Source organism: Lolium perenne, chromosome 7 (genome assembly GCF_019359855.2).
Source record: "Lolium perenne isolate Kyuss_39 chromosome 7, Kyuss_2.0, whole genome shotgun sequence".
NCBI lineage: Eukaryota > Viridiplantae > Streptophyta > Magnoliopsida > Poales > Poaceae > Lolium > Lolium perenne.
The window spans coordinates 286,838,648-286,858,702 of record NC_067250.2 but is presented as its reverse complement, the minus strand read 5'-3'; the positions used below and the strand labels follow the sequence as shown (position 1 = coordinate 286,858,702).

Genomic DNA, 20,055 nt, shown 5'->3' with positions numbered 1-20,055 from the left:
TATACTTATCACTCTTGCATCAAAAACAAAAGATTATTTTCATAACTATGAATATGACTGTGGTGGGCAATGGAACCATGGTATGAGTTCAGTGGAGGTTCCATTGCAATGTGTTTATATTCACATAGGAATAACAACAAATGTCGTTCAGTGGTTCTTGCGTTGTAATAACCGTGTTTACCATAAGATCCGGAGTGGGACGGAGTAGTTAGTTGTTATTTCCCTCTCGCATATCAACGGGTACAACCGCAGTTGGCCAGCTGGGATATGCTTAGGCAGGGAGGAAGCCCCGGGGGACAAAGCCCATTTCTTCTACTGCGGGATGTACCTATGATGGATTGTAACGGCTGGCCCAGGGATTGATCGTATGAGTCAATTGATGCCAGTGGATTACAAAAGGGTGGGTATGCAGGGTCGCGGGAAGGCCCAATGATTGGCTATGACTTATACCTGGCCTCACACCAAGGAAGTGTGGACGGGTTGCGCGCCCGGTTGGTAACAAGGACAAGATCTCTTATGGGCAAAGTAACGCACCTCTGCAGAGTGTATCAAATTATGGCTTGTCACTCCCTGTTCCGGGTTTGGAACTGCGAACGCTGCTGGAAAGGAACTCCATGAAGTTCTAGCAACCGGTGAAGGCTGGCGGACATAGTTCTTCAGAATAAAATCAACCTTTTGAAGAAATGTTTACAAAAACTTGCATTGCCTATGACTTTCTGGTCTATGGTTGTAGCTAGTGCATTAAACACCTCTTTCCTATAATAAACTTGTTGAGTACGCTCGTACTCATCCCTCTTTGAATCCCCTGCTTAGATCTGAAGGCATTAAAGGAAGATCTATAGTGCAACTCAAAGACTAAGGAGTCAACAACTACTTCAAGAGATAGGATCCTTCCAGAGGAATCAAATACCACATCCACCATGGAGAAAACCTAGATTAGTAGTAGAAGGGAATTAGCTCCCTAATCCTAGCTCCTAATTAGCTAGCATCCATTCAAAGCCTCTCTAGCCAGTCAAGTATCTCTTTAGATAGAGTTCGTGATAGATTAGGCTACGAGTCATTCTTCTGGAGTTTATTTGCAGTTTTACCTCATTGTAAAGTAGGAGGTTGTGTTGACCTTCTGTGCAGAGTCTGTGTTATAATTCTATAGACATGCCTTGGACCCGCATATGTTTCTGTTGTACCACTCTGAGGGATGTAATACTAGTGGAATGGTGTTTCATTGGTATTATGTCAACGGCTTCCATATTACACCATGAAGTGGTATGTTGGGTCAACACACTGGGCAAGAGGCTGAGGTTAGACTCATATTGGTCAACGATCTTGCCCAACCGGGGGCGCTACGAGAACCTGGCGCCGCCGCCCAATTGGTCATCCCTGACCCGCCCACAGACCTGCAATCCTTGCCGGGCTGGGCATCTTTGTTCTTCCCATTCTTGTCATCCCTCCGGTGGCGGTTCCAGCGCTCACCATCGCTCTTCTCCTCTGAGTCTAGGTCATCTACATCACCATCATCATCGTGGGGAGCCGGTGGTTTGGGAGGGTCGTTCATACCTCCACCCCCGAGCGCGCTGGGCTTCGCGAACACACCCAGCGTGTATGGCTCGCCGTTGACACATAGTTGCACCATGCCCTTGATTATTTCCGGGTGACGGCATTGGAAACAGACACGGACATGCTCAGTCTTCCACTTCATGAGAGACAGCTCGTCGACGTCAATCAGCCTCCCGAGCATGGTTAGCGCAGCAAGCAGGCGCTCCTTCTCCATTAAGTCTCTAGGGAGGCCAGTGATCTACACCCAGACATAGGGGAACGCCTTCCTAGGCGGGGGTGACAAAAGCCTCGTGGATGTCCACATCCCGCTTCCACAGGGGGAGGAAGATCTGGCCACGGTGAGTCTTCATCCTCAGAGTCTCACGCGAGGGGAAACGCACGGTGAACTCGGTCTCCGAAACCCGCGTGACCTCTTAGACCCAAAGGTCATCCATCAGGTACTTGAGTTCACCCGCCAGCAGTTCCGGTGGGAGCGGAGCCGAGGCAAAGTGGATGACTGCCTCAAAGAGCTCCGTTGGCTAGCTTCTTTGATCGGCCCGACGTTGATGTTGGAAAAACCACCGTCGATGATGGCGTGTCCCATGTACTGCAACAACTTCGGCCTCCCCTTGGTTGGGCACCCTGCCGAGACATGCTCCGTCTAGCTACAGAGAATGCAGATGGGGTCGTTGACACAATCAGATTGAAAGTGGCCCTCTTGTCCACAACGAAAACATTCACCACCGACAGCCACCGCCGACGTTCCGTCTGACTGCTTGCCCTTTCCCTTGGGACGGTTCTGGGAGGACGCTCCTAGCGCCTTCCCACGGTTTCGATTGTTGCTGCTGTGGTGGCCATCCCCATGGCCAATCCCACCTCCGCCGCGGGGCGGAGCTTGAGCACCCCTGGACCTGGCAGCCTCGGCCTTGCGCTTGCGCTACTATTCCCACTCCCACCAAGGTGGTGGGGGGGCCATGGCCCTTCCTCAACTGCCCAAGGCTCTTGGAAGCGGCCACGATCATCATCCCCAGGCTGTGGGTAAGGGCGCATACCTCCATCCTGCCGACCATAGTCACCGCGCCCCTGGTCACCACGCCCCCCCTGCACGTGGTGGCGCCCGTCATAGGAGCTGTTGGAGTTGTTGTTGTTGAAGCATTGTTCGTCGAAGCGACCGACCTCCTGCCAGCCGCCGTCCCCGCGACCGCCATGACCGTCCTGATCCTAGCAGCGTCCGCCGTTGTTGTTGAAGCCGGTGTTGATGTTGTTGTTGAAGCCATGCTCGTCGTAGCAGCGCTTGCGCGTGTCACCGCCGCTGCCTCCACCCGCGTTGCTACCTCCGCCGCCGCCCGCCATCACCACTTCCACGAAGGAGCGAGAGAGAACAGGAGGGTCTGGAAGCTTGTGGAGGGTGCGAGTGAGAGATCGTCTGCGCCGCACCTCACTAGAGCGAGCAGGGAACCCTAAAGAGGGGCCACGACAACCAAAGGGGATCCAAAGCCAACGTGGACGTGGGCCTAGGTGAGCTGGAGCGGCCAGGCCCTAAGGGGAGCAGGCGGCATGGGCTAGACCCAGCCCCCCAGTAGCGCATGGGGTGAGCGCAAGGCCCGGGTGCGCCAAGGAGCCCGAGAACGGCCCATCCTCGCCCAGTGGCACCTCCGCCGAGGGGGAGACAGGCGCCGTCCCCATACGGGGGAGATTGCCGGCTACTCCGGTGGCCCCAACACCGGCCGCTCTAGGCCCGTCCTCGACCCCTGTGAGGTCCGCATGCCGTAGCACCCCTCCGAGAACTCCGTCCCCGGCTGGGGCGGCATCCCCACCGCCATTGTCTGCGGAGCAGAGGGCACTGGCATCCCCGCTGCCGGGATCTCCCTAGCCACGGCCGGGGCCGCACCATGCGCCGGGGAACTCTTCCCGCAAGCACCACGCAACCCTCGCGCGGAGCCTGGTGGATCTCCCAGCCGTCGGAAACAAGGGGAGGAGCCTCGCCCAAATCGGGAGCCTTCCCCCCCAGGGGCAAACGCCGTTCTCCGGTGGTGGCGCAAGGAGCCCCCAAGCTCCTCGGCCAGGGCGATAAATCCATCAAGCGTGGCCGGCGGCGCGGGCCGATGCGGCAAGCCCTCCGGAGAGGGGACCTCCCAGGTCAGCTCGTTTTCCAAGGGCAGCCCGCCCTCCGCACCGAGAGGGGCCGCCGCCCAGAACCTCCCCAACCCAGCTGGTCAAGCCTCCCTAGCACCGACGCCGGTACTGCATCCTACCCATCCGCGGTCGCCGACAGCAGTGGTGCGAGGGGGGAGGAGGGCGATTCAAAATCACCTGCATCGTCGCAGGAGCGGAACCCGTGTTTGTAGTTAGCAGCAGCTCTAGATGTGTGAACTAGCATGGTTATGGCCGGGTTATCGATGATCCGAACTGTTGTTACATTGTTTCCTTGCACTGTTTCAACTTACAACCAGTACTGCAGTTTCCAGCGGTTTTAGATGTGTGAACTAGCATTGTATGGATGTACATAGAACTAAAATACTTCTAGACAGGCAACTAATATGGATCGAATGGAGTAACTAAACTCCATTTTCCAGCAACAGTGTACCCGTTTTGCATCCTTCCAAGTTTCAATAGTGTTCGCATGTACAAGAAATGCTTCTTTCCCAGTAACTATTGTTCACCCAGAGAATTTGGATGATCAAATCTCCATGGTTCACCCATAAAATATATATGATCTGATTAGCATAGCTTATGAAAATAACCATATGCAACAACACAAATGGTACAAAGCTAAAACATTTAGCGACAACATCATACGGGCGGCGAGGCCAAGCTCGCTTATCGTGTAGTATAGTACAAACATACAGTTCCAAGGAAATCCTCCAAGGACATGCATTTCAAGTAGGATGTAGTATAAACTAGTGTTTTAGCACGTCGGGAATAAGCACCGGGTACCTGTGGATGGACGTGGCCCATGGTCCATCGGCATTAGGGGCAGGGTGGATGCACTCCCACGCCGCGCTGTTGCACTTGAACCCTGAGCCGAAGCCGATCATCCAAACCCGATCGCCCTTGCGCATCCGTCCTTTAGCCTCCACGTAGGCCAGCTCGTACCAGAGCGAGCTACTGGACGTGTTTCCGAACCGATGCAGCGTCATCCGCGACGCCTCCACCTGCTCGTCGGAGAGGGTGAGGCTTTTCTGCAGCTCGTCTATGACCGCCCGGCCGCCGGCGTGAATACAGAAGTGCTTGAACGCCTTGGAAAAGTTGGGAATGTAAGGCTTGATTCGCGCGCGGAACACCTTCCGCGCAACGAGGGAGAGCGCGAACAGAAGCTGCTCGCGGAGCGGCAAGACGAGCGGCCCGATCCTGGTGTGATGTTGGCCTCGAGCGCCTTGCCGGCGATGACCATCAGGTCCTTGCTGAGGTTGATCCCGACGTTCCCCTCGTCGTCCTCCTCCTGAAACACGCACCGGTAAGCGCTGTCGTCTCCGGCGCCGGTGTGCGTGCGCACGACGTGGTTGAGGCGGAACCGGGCGTTCACGGGGGACGTCGATAGTAGCGCGGCCGCTCCGCCGACGCGGAACAGGCAGTTGGGCAGGAGCATCGCGCGCTCGTTGCCGACGTAGTAGTTCGGGGTGATGGTCTCCGTGGAGACGACCAGCGCGTGGGAGCCCTGGGGAGCGACCTGCAGGAGGTTCCTCGCGAGCCCCACGGAGATGAGCCCCGCGCTGCACCCCATGCCGGCGAGGTTCATGCTGCGGATGTCGCGGCGCAGGTTGTACCTGCGCACGATGATGTCGACCAAGGATGGCGTGGGGCAGAAGAGGCTGCAGTTGACGACGAGGATGCCGATTGCGCCTGGGGCGATGCCGGTCTTGGCGAGGAGGTCGTCGATCGCCGAGAAGACGACGAGCTCGAACTCGGCGCGAGCCCCGTCAAGGGTGCAGTACTTGTGCGTGGGGATGTTGTGCTGCGCTGGGGGCAGGCAGGTCTCCTCCCCAAGGCCCGAGCGCTCCAGGAGCCGTGAAATGAAACGATAGCTGCGACTGTTGAGGGTCGGCGATTGCTTGCTGTGCTCGAGAAATGTAGCGAAGGGGACGCGGGAGGTGTGCGGGGTACGGAAGCAGGCGTAGTCGACGAGGTACACCGCGCGCGGACGAAGCATGAGGTAGACGATGACCACCGCGGCCGGGAGGAAGCCGCCGAAGAATAGGTGCACGGGCTGAAGCTCGCGGAGCAGGCTGCTCAGCTCGTCTGGCCCGAGCCGCAGCAGGGCGACGAGAGAGGCGGCCAAGAGGTGGACGAGGACAAGGGGCTGCAAGTTGTCCACCATTATTCGCTGGTATGCGGCCTTGAGGACGCTCATGCTGTTTAAGCACGTGTGGTGGGACTGTGTGGCTTGTCTTTGGTGTGTTTAGTGCTACGACTACTATATAGCAGCATTTATAGGCAATTTTCATTTAAATAATGGTTCTTGGTGCGTATTTTTTCGTCAATTTGGTATACAATCTTGACGTACTAACCGAATCAATAGTGACCGAATTAAACTCGGTCATCGCTACCCAGTTCACTGTACAGTCCAGAAAGACCCTTGGGCCCCTTTATTAATTATATACGTGTATTAAAAAAACATTTAACAAGTCCTACAACAAAATTAAAAACCGACGCAACTTGACACCAAAATCGCACAAGTTAAAAAGATCCCGTGTGTACATTATTGTAGCACGTGTTGCAGGGTGCGCCCCACGTCCAATGACAGGATATAAATGTAGCGAAAGGTAGCGCAAAACACGAAAATGCGCGATGGAACATAGGTAGGTAATCATGAACCTGGTAACTTGGCCGAACTAAAATTCATATTTCTAGCGCTCTAAAAATTATAAAAGTAAATTTTGTAGGTAGAGGACGCATGTGTATACGTGTGTGCCATTTTTTCATACTTAAATTCAAAAATAGGTAGTTTAGATAAAAAAATGATAAGTTTCAAACGAACACTCGAAGGAAACTCCCTCCTCCCGAAATTTCTTTAGATTGGAGGTCGAACAACTATGTAACTTAAGCCTAGAGTAAGTAATATAGGGTTCAGTAGTACCCTTGTCCAGAAAGTTCACTTTATGCAAGAAAGCCATTCATGGCATAACATCAAAATGCGGTGCATCGAATCATCGGGGGTAGCGAAATGCAATGCAAAACATGCCCCTCAGGACAAAACATCAATAACGCAATTTGGTAGGAATGCACACATAACATGCACTGAGAGCAATGCATCCGAACACAGTGCGAGAAACTAGAAATATGAAGGCATTGGAACCTATGCATTGAAGACGGTGCAATAAAAAGTCCATCTGGACGTATGAACACTGGATATAGTTTTGAAGGTCTCGATACGACTAGCACAACCTTAAACGAATCGTCAACACTAGGTTCGAAAGATATTTCGTGATCATATTAAAAAAAATTAAGAAAAGAAAAACCAACATATAGGTGATTACCAATAGTGTGACAAGTGGCATACTGTGAATTGTGATTCACCCTTGGGCGAGAGAAATCCCCATAACACTCCACTTGTCGCCTTGAGACTTGAGAGACGATAAAAATCACACTACCTAAAAGGACGGTCTTTCTCGTAAATAAATCAGAATACCTATAGTGATTACGAAATGTTGCATCGTCCTCACCAATACATCTTGGAGATGATTGGTTGCTCACATCAGTTTTTCCCTTTCGTCTCGTTATGTGTAACTTGGCCCGGTAGCTACCGTATGAGTAGAAATGTGGTTAGGGCCGGCTTTAGCCCTATGTTTGGATGCTAGCAATTTTAGTTGGGCTCGGTTGGAGAAACGAGAGGCAGTTCGATTGGTAGGTTGTTTTGCGCTTGTAAGAAACTTAGCATTGTGTTTGTTATAACATATTCCCCAAATGGTGAGGATAACCGAGCATCAATATAGTAGACGCTGTTCAGTAGCACATTGTAGACATTGTTCAGTACCACATAGCAGACATTTTTCAACACATAGCAGACATAGTTCAACACGGAAGGCACATTCGTCAGTCATCAATCATGGAAAGGGCTGGATCACGTTGCGGGCACCTCTTGACCCCGGGGGCCCGGGAACAAGGGGCTCCCAAGCCCCAGCTAGGTATGCATATGCAATGGCGAAGGAATTCATGCTGAAGCCATTAGAGGAGGTGTAGTTTTTCTCTTTTGCGGTTGGTGACGGAGAACGTGAGGAAACATTATCTTAGGCTCTCCTTCCTAGTGGACTAGATAGTGGGTTTCGTTTCCCTTTCGTTAGCTCGGGCTTTCCTTCTGTTTGCATGGGCCTTCTTGGCCCTTTAGTTAGGGCCAAATTATCAACAAAGGAAAAAAGGTGTGGCATGGCCAATAGATACCATGATCGGAAGACCATCTAGGAAATCTAGAAATGCAGCGGTCGACGCATTTTCCTGCTAAAAAAATTGAAGCTTTTTTTGTAGTTATCGAGTGTTGATTTCTCTAATTGCTGGGAGAAAGTAAAGGTTGGATTACAAGGCTATAACTAAGTACGAGCCTAATTCTCCATTATAGAAATGCTCAGATGTTTTCTAGACAAGGGCATGAAATGATAAATCCCCGATTATTTAACATCATATTTCTAAAAGTGTTTATTGGTAATGTAAATAATTATTTTGATGCTTTTATGGTCGAATTAGCATAAGGTTGTTGATTTGATTCTTCCCCCGCTCGTGATAAGGAACAATAACAACTCATCAATTTGCTTACGCCACCTACTATCGCCGTGCCTTCACAAATTTCTTGGTTTACGGTAACAATTCTATCATAGCGACATCAAGTCATGCCATCTAAAATTTATCATTAGGTGGTAAAATACATATATAGAGTTGAGCGAGTTACTTAGATGCTTGTCGATGATTAAACTACTATCTAAAAACTATGGGTAAATATTTATAATTTTTAGTGAATGTATTGAGGGCCCAAAATTTTAGGTCCGCCCTGGTCCCCTAAATTCCTAGGACCAGGCATGCCCCGTCATCGTGTAGTCGAAGATGGTGACCTTGAAAACGTCGTCCCTAAGTATCTTGAAAGTCATGAAGTAGTTGATCTTAACCTGATGAGTAATGGGCAAATCCATGCCAAGATTGATCGAGGTAGACATCACCTTTGATATTCTTCAGCTTGACCATCCAGAAGTAACCGGTGTTCGTCTTGAGGATGATCATCTTGAAAATGGTGCCAAGGTACGGCGAAAATATGTTGGGATTGGGAGCATTTCCAACCTTAAAGATAACACCATTTCAGCAAAATGGGTTGATCATATTGTCATGGAAATGCCCAGGCCTCCCTCAGTCCCTCTAGGCCTCACGGTAGACCTGCTCGAAGCAGCAAAGCACGCGTCGTCGAAATGTCGAATGCACGAAGGGAGCCCAACACAAGACACACTCCACCGCCTCGTTATCGACCGCGCCGCTAATTGGACTCGCGCGCTCCCAAAATTCCCCGCCCGATTCACCCCTTCCTCCCGCCATGAGCTCCTCCTCCGGCCGCCGCTCCTCGCCGCCGGCGCTGCCGGTGGCCTCCACGTCGGGCCAGAAGCGGGCGAGGGGCGAAGACGACCCCGGCACGTCGCTTTCCAACCCCGACTCCGCCGCCGCCCCCGCCCAAAACCCTCGCCGCGCCTTCTCCTCCTCCCCGTTCGCCGACTTCGGGAGCTACATGTCCGCCAAGAACAGCAAGCTCGCCGCGCAGTTCGACGCCGACGCGGCCACCTCCGCCGCGGCTCCCGGGGCCCTCTTCGCGGGCGTCTCCATCTTCGTCGACGGCTTCACCGTCCCCTCTAGCCAGGTGCTCTCCGCCGGCTCGTACTGTACTCGTGTGACTTCGCATTTTCTCGTATCTATACCGGTGGTGGTTATGCCAGAAAAAAATTCAATCTTGTTGTTTGGGGACTGACAGGAGCTGAAGGAGATTATGCTGAACAACGGAGGCCGTATGGTCAACTACTTCTCCAGGCACACGGTGACGCACATCATTTGTACCCACCTCCCGGAGAGCAAAATGCGGAACATGAGGTACAAGAGTGGGAAGAGGAAAGGGGGTTCACTATTTGTGCTACTGTAACTATGTAACAATTATGTTTTTTTTTTCGTGTGTCGTGATATCGTTTGCTACTTAATAATCCAGAGCATTCAGTAAGGGACTTCCTGTCGTGAAGCCGGCGTGGGTGGTGGATTCCCTTGCAGAGAACCGGATCCTCAGCTGTATGTTCTTTCCTTTCTCCTTCTCTTTTGTAACCAGTATGACAGTGCTGAATGATACGCTCCATTCCTGCAGCTGTTGCTTGAGTGATTCGATAAACCATGTTGCTAGCAATACTTTGTAGTCATAGTTTGATTGAGTTAGTTGCATCAATGCACACGCAATTCAGACATTGTCTGGGATGAAGCAAATCTTTCTAATGAACAGGGTTTTCCTGGCAGACGTTGTTCTCAGCTTAATATAGGTAGCCCTACACGGTCCTCCATCCACTAAAAATCTAGAATCATGTTAAATCATCATAATATACAGTTTTGCCTAGTTTACTATTGTGCACATCTCCCCTTCTTCAGTTTTTCTAGTTTATGGACATGTAGACATAAATAGCAGGTGCTAGATCAATTAGTGAAATCATTTAACCGAACACAATGTTAATAATTATGTAAAAGTTCACTTCTTTGCTTATTTCCCCCTAGAACTATGCTTTCATCTATCCCTTGTCTCACAGCAGGTGCTCATGTGGTTCTGTACTGCACATGTGTAGCCTGTGCTTATTTCTTATGACACTCTAGTTTGTATCCACTATATTAGTTCATTTATTCTTATGATGGAATTTTCACTCAGGCATTCCATATCAAATAAGTCACCATAGTTCTTCAAGCCGAAAGCAGATGAAGCTTTCTGCTTTCTTTTCTGGGAAACAAGATGGAACATGTAATCAGGGTGACCGAAATGATGTAAACAAAGACCTTGGGCTCCAAACTTCTTCTGCCCAGGAGGGATCACAAGACCAAAATGTATTTCGTGAAAACGAAGGATCATTAATGAGTGTTGAGGTAGCAGAGGACTCACTATCCCCGGATGAACACGAAGTTTCAACACTCGAAGAACGAGATGGTGAAGATTTTGCAATGGACGATGATGATAATGTTTGTGAAACAGAGATTTCAGAAAGTGTGGACAATGACATGGATACTAAACTTTATGTGCCTGATTCCCCTGATGCTACATCAGATGTGTGCGGTACAAACTCTGTGGGAAGCCATTTATCATTGGGTTTGCTGGAGAAAGATACAGCTAAATCTGCTACCCGTTCACATTCAACCCTAACAGATCCAAATTTTGTAGAAAATTATTTCAAGGCATGTTATCCAAACAATTTAGCATCATTTTCTGTTCTATTTATATTTTTGTTACACAATTGTTGGCATGATCTGGTTCAATATTGGAACACTGATATTGAAATGTGGAATTTACTATCTTGTAAGAAATCATGTTTAACTCCAAAAAATTTCCTGGTGTTTTAAGGATTGATCAAAATGAAATCTCGTGTGTAGTCTGTCATGGATGTGAGTTCTTAGGTTAATTTGTACCTTTTGAAGTTTCTCTTGCTGCCATGCTTTGTTTTCATTAGAGTATCATATACATTCTTCAATGGTATACTGCAATTATTTGTCATGCTGACTATTTTTACCATGAACTTATGTGGTACTCTAGCATTCTCGACTGCATTTCATTGGGACCTGGAGAAATCGCTACCGCAAGCGCTTCTCAAATTCACTTGGAGCTAAAAGCAGTAAGGGGAAGAACGACCATTCTGGGAAGAAGAAAACAATAATTCATATTGATATGGTAATCTTGTCAATTTATCATCCTTTGTTAGATGTACATATAATTTTTTTTATAATGCTGATGCTTTGCACTAATCTTCCAAACATTAATATGCTTTGTGGCTGGGGGTCTGTTATCTTTTTTTGTAATATGCTATGTATATTTAGTTATACAACTTGGCATATCACTTCGTGACTTCTAGAATCCAGTTTAGTTGCAAAGATAAAAAAGCACGCCCTTCTTTGGAAGCCCTGAACAGTTCACAATTTTATAATTAGATTTTTAAATCCAAAAGGCGTGGTAAATTTTTATCTACTTGTAAAGGACGCATCATCTTTTAAGAGGAATGTGCTAAAAACGGGCTAAATACGCCGAGTCAGCAGTGCATTTGCTATTGCTGTCAATATAGTCATATAAACGTGAATTTGTTCTCCATGTTATTGGATCGTATGGAGAAGAAAATCATCCGCGTAAACTAGTAGGAAAGTAGAGAAACAGACCATTAAAACTTCGGTCTGAGCTACAATTTTCAGTCACTAGTTGATTTAATGCTCACAGGAGACTGAGCATGAATATTTGCTTGTCTTGATCCTGGGCATAACCTTGTGCAGTTTGAGTATTGTATCTTGGTATCTGCTGTCATCAGACATACGGCAGTGATGCACTGTTGATACTTGTTACCTTGATCTTTGACATATGGTTTCTCCAATTCCAGGACTGCTTTTTTGTATCCGTTGTCATCAGAAATAGGCCAGAGCTGCACGATAAGCCGGTAGCAGTTTGTCATTCAGACAATCCTAAAGGAACCGCAGAAATATCATCTGCAAACTATCCTGCGCGAAACTATGGTACTTTATTTTACTGGAAATCACAGCTGGGGCTTAAAATCTGTTGGTGGACATACCTGAATGTATTTTATGTCCTTTTTTATGGATTCCAGGGATAAAGGCTGGCATGTTAATTAGAGATGCCAAAGCTCGGTGCCCTCACTTAACAGTTGTTCCTTATAACTTTGATGCATATGGGGAGGTATATCTTCTAACTTTCCATGACTGTCAGTTCGTCCTCAGCTTTTATCTGGACACTGCTTTTGTTCAAATTGAGATCTTGGTATGGAACTGTATTGTAGGTTGCTGACCAGTTCTATGGTATTTTGCATAAATATTGCAGTAAGGTTCAGGTTTGTACTGTATTATCCCATACTCTGCATATGTTCATGTTAATACAATCCCCACAAGATGATTGCCACATATATGTCATAATTCTGACTAAGTTATTTAGGCTTTGAGCTGTGATGAAGCATTTCTGGACATGACTGAGTGCTTACACGATAATGTGGAGGAAGTTACAGAAAGAATGAGAAATGAGATATTTGGTACAACAAAGTGTACTGCTAGTGCAGGTATTGCTGAAAACAGGCTCCTAGCCCGTTTAGCCACCAGATCTGCAAAGCCGAATGGACAGTTATTTATTTCATCCGAGAAGGTATGCGTGCATGTTAAATGTGCCCATCCGTAGCTTTGTACATTATTTCCATGTACAATGTGATTTTGAATGAGGGCATGTTTCGAACAACAATTATAGGGATTCTGAAGGAATTACCCTTTATTCTTTTCATAGAGTTAAACATAATTGAAGACAGTTTATTAGTCCAGTGATTTGCTTGTGTTGCTCAATTGAATATTGTTTTGTCTAAACACAACTTTATTACAGGCTGATGATTATTTGAATACCCTCCCTATCAAAGCACTTCCAGGCATTGGTTTTACCGTTTCTGCAAAACTGAAAAGCAACGAAGTTGAATACTGTGGTCAGCTTCGCAACATATCAAAGGTTTGCCAACAACGTCTCACTTGTGTAGTTTAACATGTTGTCACCCCTTCTCTTAAAGTAAGTTGGCAAGTGTGCTGTCAAATGGCTCCTTATTTTACAAGTTCGATACCATGCTCGACTAAATTTTACTAATATGGAATAGAATGAAAATCAGTTCATCTTTAACAGTTATAATGAGCAATAATTTATAACTATGTATGGAATATCTGCTATGTAATGGCCATACCATGCATCACCGTAGTCTCCTATCTGTAGGTTTGTGCATATGTTCTTTTACTGAATTCCCGCAAACACTTTTTATGTAGGATGCTCTCCATAAGGACTTCGGAAAAAAGATCAGTAATATGTTATGGAACTATTGCAGAGGAATTGACCATTCAGTTGTTGAAGATGTTCAGGTAGAAGCATCCTAGTGATTTCCTATTGTGAAAACCCAGGATAAGATTGGTGTGCATAGCTAAGCCTGGTATCTTGTAACTGCATGCTTCTAGCTCACTGTTGCAAACAACTTGAACTAATCACATTCTCGTTGTTTCCTCCCGATTTGAGTTTGTAACTAGTTTCGTATTGACAGGTAGTATGCGTGAATACAAGGAACAGCAGTCCCCCCAAATGTCTAAGACCTTTTTTTTTCAAACAACTGTTACATAAAGGATGTATGCCTTTAATATGATATCAAATTAATACTGCTAATTTTTGTGCATATTTCACTTAAGTACAAAAAATGTATTTCTGAAAGACGTACCAAATTTCGTACTGTTCCTGTGGTGTAATCTCCCATTTGTATGGCTTGTTATTGTAAGCAGATCTCATAGTGGAAAATAAACTATATTTAAATATTAATTTTGTGTTAACAGCATTGCGTTCCTCCTGCAAATATGGGTTACCCTTTTGCTTTATGTTGACATATGATGCTTTCCCCTAGCTTTTGCATGGTATGGATTATTTGCTGAAATGAAACTGTGTGATATGACATTGCATTAGTAATAGCTCAAGAAATCAGACACAATCACACATGCTAGGGCTCAAATGATCTCCTAAATATAAATACCTATGCTTTCTTTTGAACTGTGTTAGTTGTTGACATGGACGCAAATTTGCTTCTTACAAGGATCAAATGTCTTTGATTTTTTTCTCAAAAATAAGTCTTCGATTTTATTCATGACTGATGCTTAGCAGGCACCGTGTTGATTTTGGTCATCCTTCCCTTTTAATTGATTAATTGAATAACCTGATATATTTGGACTTCATTTGCTGCACATATATTACAGGAAACAAAATCTGTTGGTGCTGAAGTCAATTGGGGAGTCAGATTTAATGAGGACAAAGATGTGTGCCCCTTTTTTCACTCTTGTGTTACTAATCATCTTAATGCTGTGCCTTTTCGGGTTTGATATTATTATGTTTATCTTTGCAGGCTGATCATTTTCTTGTGAACCTAAGCAAGGAGGTTTCTTTACGCTTACAAGGATGTGGGCTACAGGGCCGTACTGTTACCCTTAAGGTTGTTTCTGTACACACTTCTTAATCCATTTCTGTGGCAACTGGTTATAGTTTTATAACCAATATGTTCTGCCTTGAAGGTGAAAACAAGAAGAAAAGGTGCAGGAGAGCCAATAAAGTTTATGGGATGTGGTGACTGTGAAACTATGAGTCGTTCCACCACGGTAAGGGTTAAATGATGTATTTGAATAGACACATTCATGTCATTGTGTTGTAATCTTTGTTTATTTTTGTATTTCTGTATCAACTTGCATTCCATGACATTGTGTTGACCGCTTGCTCCAAGGGTCAGGCAAGCATTTATCCTGTAAAATACGTTCTCAGTTCTTGGTGCACATTCTTAATACAAAATGTGATTTTTGTCATCACTATTTTTCTTACCTTTCTTTCTTTTCCTTCGCTGTTCCAAAGATCACAGGTGCAACTGACAATTTAGTCACCCTTCAGAGAATTGCAAGACAATTGTTTGCAGCTTTTCATGTTGGTAAGTTCGATATATTCTCTCTCATACTCCCTCCGCCCCAAAATGTATTACACGGTCTTTGATGCACGACTTTGATCACTAATATATACTAAATTTTATATGGATTGGGAATGTATAAATGATATCGTTGCATTTGTCTTAAAAAACTAGATTTATACTAATTTTATGGACATATTATAAGTACAAATTATAGTCACATTTGTACGGTGTTGACCAACGAAAATAAAGGGTGCCTTACATTTTTTTAATAGAGGGAGTATCTTATATGTACTGCCTCCACCATAAATGTCTCTTCTAATTATTACCTCCGTTCTAAAATATAAGATGTTTTGGCAGCTCAAATTTAGCTGCAAAAACTTCTTATATTTAGGAACAGAAGAAGTAGTATTTTGTTTGGGTTACATTGTTGAAGACTAAGTCTGCAGTGCCATATTCTAGATGTGAAGGAAGTTCGCGGAGTTGGACTAAAAATGTCGAAGCTTGAGCATGCAGATTTAGCACGAGGAGGTATCTTCTAACTGTTTGAATTCTCATCTATGTGTTTTTTCTCTTTATTGTTCAACACTCTCTTGGGCATGACATAAATTTCTCGTCAAGATTTGGGTCTGAGTTATCAGACAGCTAAGGTGTATCAAGTGAAGAATTTGAAAGCGGGAATGGTGATTGGCACTTAACGATTTTTTTTTACTTCTGACGTATAAGAGTATGGCTAAAAATAATGTGTTTCCTTATTTGTTGGAATATACAGTTTTGTCGTACTACTAGTCTAGAACTACATGTTAAATATCTGAAGTATAATGGCCCGAGCGCTCTCACCAAACTATGTACATGTGTGAGTAGATATCTACACAAGTTAGTAATTATTTTCCTTGTTTGGAAATATAAGGCATATTTTGTCTTGCACATAACCAAGGAGATTCCAACGGTGACGAAACTACATGTATTAAGATGGATATTTTGTAGAGTATAGAGCGAATAACACACATGCATTCAAATATGAAACACACCGTGTAATATAAGCCTTGTATTTTCAAACAAAGGGAGTAGTTATATATCACGATTGCACTGGATATTGGCATAACTGGGCTAAAGAATAGGTCAAACCCACTGTAATATTCCTGCACATGTTGATGTAGTGTGTATGCAACATTATTTTTATAAGCTACTCTTTTGTAGTATAGGTTTTAAGTCGACTGATAAGGTTCTTTTCAAGGAGATTAATGCAATAAGTCAACATATTTTACTTCCTTCACACCACCCTTATGAGTTATGACAGCTTGTTCCAGTACTTCTTGAATGCTTTGCACTAAACTTAACAATGACAAACCAGTTCAAATATAATCTCCAGATTAGTGTTGGTAATTTTCTGCCCATATCTTCTTAAGTCTACTGCACATTCTTCCTTAGCTAGTGGCTACCTGATTTTTTGGATGCTTATCTTTTCATGGTTGTTATTTTTTAATGAAGCACCACAAGGGAATATGCTTAAATCATGGCTTGGTTCATCAGCTGAAAAGCTTAAGAAACAGGGCAGTGAGAAAACCTGCTTGCGTGGAAACAATGATGATGCAGGTATTGGGCATTTTATCATACGAAGGCGTTGGGTTTCTGTATTTTAGTGTTGTTTTGCATAGTTTTTTACTTCATAGCGTTGAATGTGCGGAGTTTCCGTTCTCTATAGAATTTTGTGGAAGAATTTGACTTGTTAGACATCATGTAGGAACCAGTGGGCTGCGAAATTTGGGAGGCTCCAGACCATCATTTACACGCGTGGCATCCCATTCATCCAAGGCGAACCTCACAATTGATAGGTCTACCAGAGTCGATGCTGTTGAGATGCCACCATTATCCGAACTTGATCTGGAGGTCCTCAAAAACCTCCCCCCCGAGATAATATCTGAAATGAATGTCATGTACAAGGGAGAATTGCGTGGTTTTCTAGATATGATAAGTGGAGATGAAGGCAAGGAAAGCAATTCAAAATCTCTTGTTTCACCTGCCGTTGATCAGAACTCTGTGTCTGCTTCTACTGCAAAGTTGCATGGATATGGAGAGCATAGAGACTCTGTTCATTTGGGAAAGCAGAAGGATACTAAGGTAAGCTGAACAGTAACCTTTAAACTGGAAACGTAGAGGAAGCACACAGTTCAAAGCTGACACTTTGTTATCTTCATATTTCGGACCATTCCTTGAGTATTCTAAATGTTGGTATTACTGCCACAGGGGACAACAGACCAGGAAGTTCAAGCTGCCAGTGCATCGTGCTCAAGAGCCTGTGAATTGGGTGATACAAACAGTGTCACACGTCTTGATTTCATGCCTAATTCTCTAAGCCAGGCCGACTTCACAGTTCTGCAGGAATTACCTGAGGATGTCAAGGCTGATTTGTTTAATGTGCTTCCATTGCATAGGTCAAGAGATCCTACATGCAGCACTTCCAATGTTACTGAAATTAAATCTCCGAATGATGAAGGAACTGATGATCCAATACACCATCTCCCAGGAAGTTGTAAAAAATGGGCTGAACAGTTGAAAGTTAGCAGTTCTCTGATATTGAATGCTATTGCGGAGCAACATGCAGATTCTATCTCCAATAAACCTTTATCTTCCATTTTAGAGCCCATCGCTTCCCTCCTCCCTCTGTGCCCCAACTCAGGTAGCGAAGAATGGAACGACACACTCTCCTGCCTCTCTGGGCTTCTTGTAGAGTATATACACCTGAAAGTCGATTCTGATATTGAAGAGCTGCACAGATGTTTCCTTCTTTTGAAAAGGTGATGCATACAACCGTTCAACCATTATTAGATATGAACATGTAATGATATTGGCGCAGTTAGTCTCTCTTGAAGAGGAAGGTAGTTCATGCTACCACATTATCATTAATTACTGAACTTTCTCATTGTAGGTTCTCCTCAGCATCTGAGCTTTTTCTGGAATTGCACAATAGCATTCTTCCTTTGCTACAGGTAAATTTACATGTTTAGCTATCATCGGTTTTTCTTCAAGACTTTATTTTAAGATTTATCTATGTATTTGTTATGGCTGTCCTTCATGTCCTTTGCTTTATCACTTTTGGCTTTCACAAACTTTATGGTTGGAGTACCTTCTTAGTTTTTAGATGGAGGCAATCAGCTGTCCAGTTTTTTCTTCTTCTTATTATAAAATTACAGCTATTTCGGTTAGGTTTTGAGAACATTGGCATGCATAATTTTGCTTGGTCATTTTGTAGGATTCCATCAGTCAGCATTATGGTGGAGTATTGCGTTTGTAGTTCGAAGTTCAGCTGTCAGGGACCATTTAGTGATAGGAGATGGAGATGGGCGCTGGAGTACAGTGGTGAATCTAACACCATCATGCTGTGTACCCAAGGAGTGTAAATGGCTCTTCTGGCCTGCGGCTCCAAACTGAATCAGTGTTTTGAATGCTAGCGCTGTGGGTTCGTCATGGACAAAAGGAAATTGTGTACACCTGTAAATATTACTACTTCTACATGAATGACTCCATGAGCCCTCATTTTGTTCTTTGTAATATAGCCTTTTCTCCTTTAAAATAGCTCATTGTTCCGGGAACAAGGCAAAAGTTGACATAGGGAGTTCGAAATTCTGTGGATGCAGCCTGTGTGCAATCTTTGCTGCTTTCATTCCAACATGCAAACCTTACGAAGCCTTCAGATGTTTTTTGTGCTATGCAATTAATTCAGGTTGGCTTAATTTTGTCAAGAACAGCAAAAGTGAGAGTTTGACAAAAAAAAAAGCGAAAGAGAATCCAACTTGTGAGTTGGGAATACGAACAGAAGAAATCAAACTGCAAAAGAAGAGCCTTGCTGATGTCTTTTAAGTTGCAAATCACCAGCTATAAGTTGGTAGGCGCAACATCTTCAATATGATCAATCACCTTTCTCCAAGGCGTTAATCTATGCATATTCGAGCAGATCTTTTTAATCAGTAAAAGTCACGCTCTCAATTCAGCAGCTTTTGTTGATCACATGTACAGAACGGGCACAATCAACTGTGTTGCCCTATTCGTGCTATTTACATTTGAGGTATCACATTGCATGTTCGAGATAAATAGACACACGGTGAGCAAGCCTCGGCCGAGCTGTGGATCAACCGTCCTAGTAGAAAGCTAGACTGCTAGAGCCCTAAATAATGGTGGAGCTATGTTGAGGTCAGGGGGGCCACCGCACCCCCTCCCCGGCCAAACAGCATTCAGCCCATTAATTGGATGGCAGGTTCAGTGAGAAGATAATGGATCTTCTATCCACCAATGACACTCTAATTTCCAGAAATAAATTTAAATCTCTTAAAGGGAGTGATACTACCCAGCTGATTTTACTCAACAAGACCGCTATGGATTAGAACAACAACTCAAAACCTTTGTTGTTGATGCTTCTAATGATGAAGAGCTGAAAAATATCTCAATCTCGACTGACCTTTGTCATTGCCTTGTTGAGACGGGAAGAAGAGATACTATCTACAATTTGATTGTTAGGTTACTCCGTCTACTTATCACTCTTCCAGTTTCTCCCGCAAGTGCAGAACGATCATTTTCAAGTTTAAAAATCATCAAGACAAGGTTGCGTAACAAAATGGGAGATAAGAATCTTGCCAATAATTTGGTAGTTCACATAGAGCATGAAACTGCTGAGAAGTATGATTTTGAGGCTGTTTTAACATCATTTAAGAGCAAGGCGGATCGGAAAGCTGATCTATGGTTCCTCAAGTAGTATATATATGTGATCAATATATGATCTCATCGGACATGTATTTTGCAACCTATGTGGCCAATATCAATATATATTCGTTTCAAGTCTGCACATTCAATTTTTTTACCATTGTTCCAGTTTTTTCTG

General features: G+C 44.9%; 1 protein-coding gene and 1 pseudogene across 1 annotated transcript; one reads left to right on the top strand and one right to left on the bottom strand.

Annotated features, from left to right (window-relative positions):
* Positions 1 to 4,150: 4,150 nt before the first annotated feature.
* On the bottom strand, positions 4,151 to 5,955 carry LOC127312372 (3-ketoacyl-CoA synthase 5-like; annotated as a pseudogene).
* A 2,905-nt stretch (positions 5,956 to 8,860) lies between these two features.
* LOC127312371 (DNA repair protein REV1) lies at positions 8,861 to 18,906 on the top strand. Its single transcript, XM_051342907.2, has 21 exons — positions 8,861 to 9,361; positions 9,473 to 9,588; positions 9,701 to 9,777; positions 10,397 to 10,914; positions 11,270 to 11,404; positions 12,099 to 12,231; positions 12,324 to 12,412; positions 12,513 to 12,563; positions 12,665 to 12,868; positions 13,097 to 13,216; positions 13,522 to 13,614; positions 14,488 to 14,547; positions 14,634 to 14,720; positions 14,800 to 14,883; positions 15,131 to 15,203; positions 15,642 to 15,710; positions 16,671 to 16,775; positions 16,924 to 17,300; positions 17,427 to 17,977; positions 18,109 to 18,169; positions 18,433 to 18,906. Exons 1-21 carry the CDS (start codon positions 9,044 to 9,046, stop codon positions 18,472 to 18,474), a joined length of 3,363 nt encoding a protein of 1,120 aa, XP_051198867.1. The 5' UTR covers positions 8,861 to 9,043; the 3' UTR covers positions 18,475 to 18,906.
* The last annotated feature ends 1,149 nt before the right edge of the window (positions 18,907 to 20,055 follow it).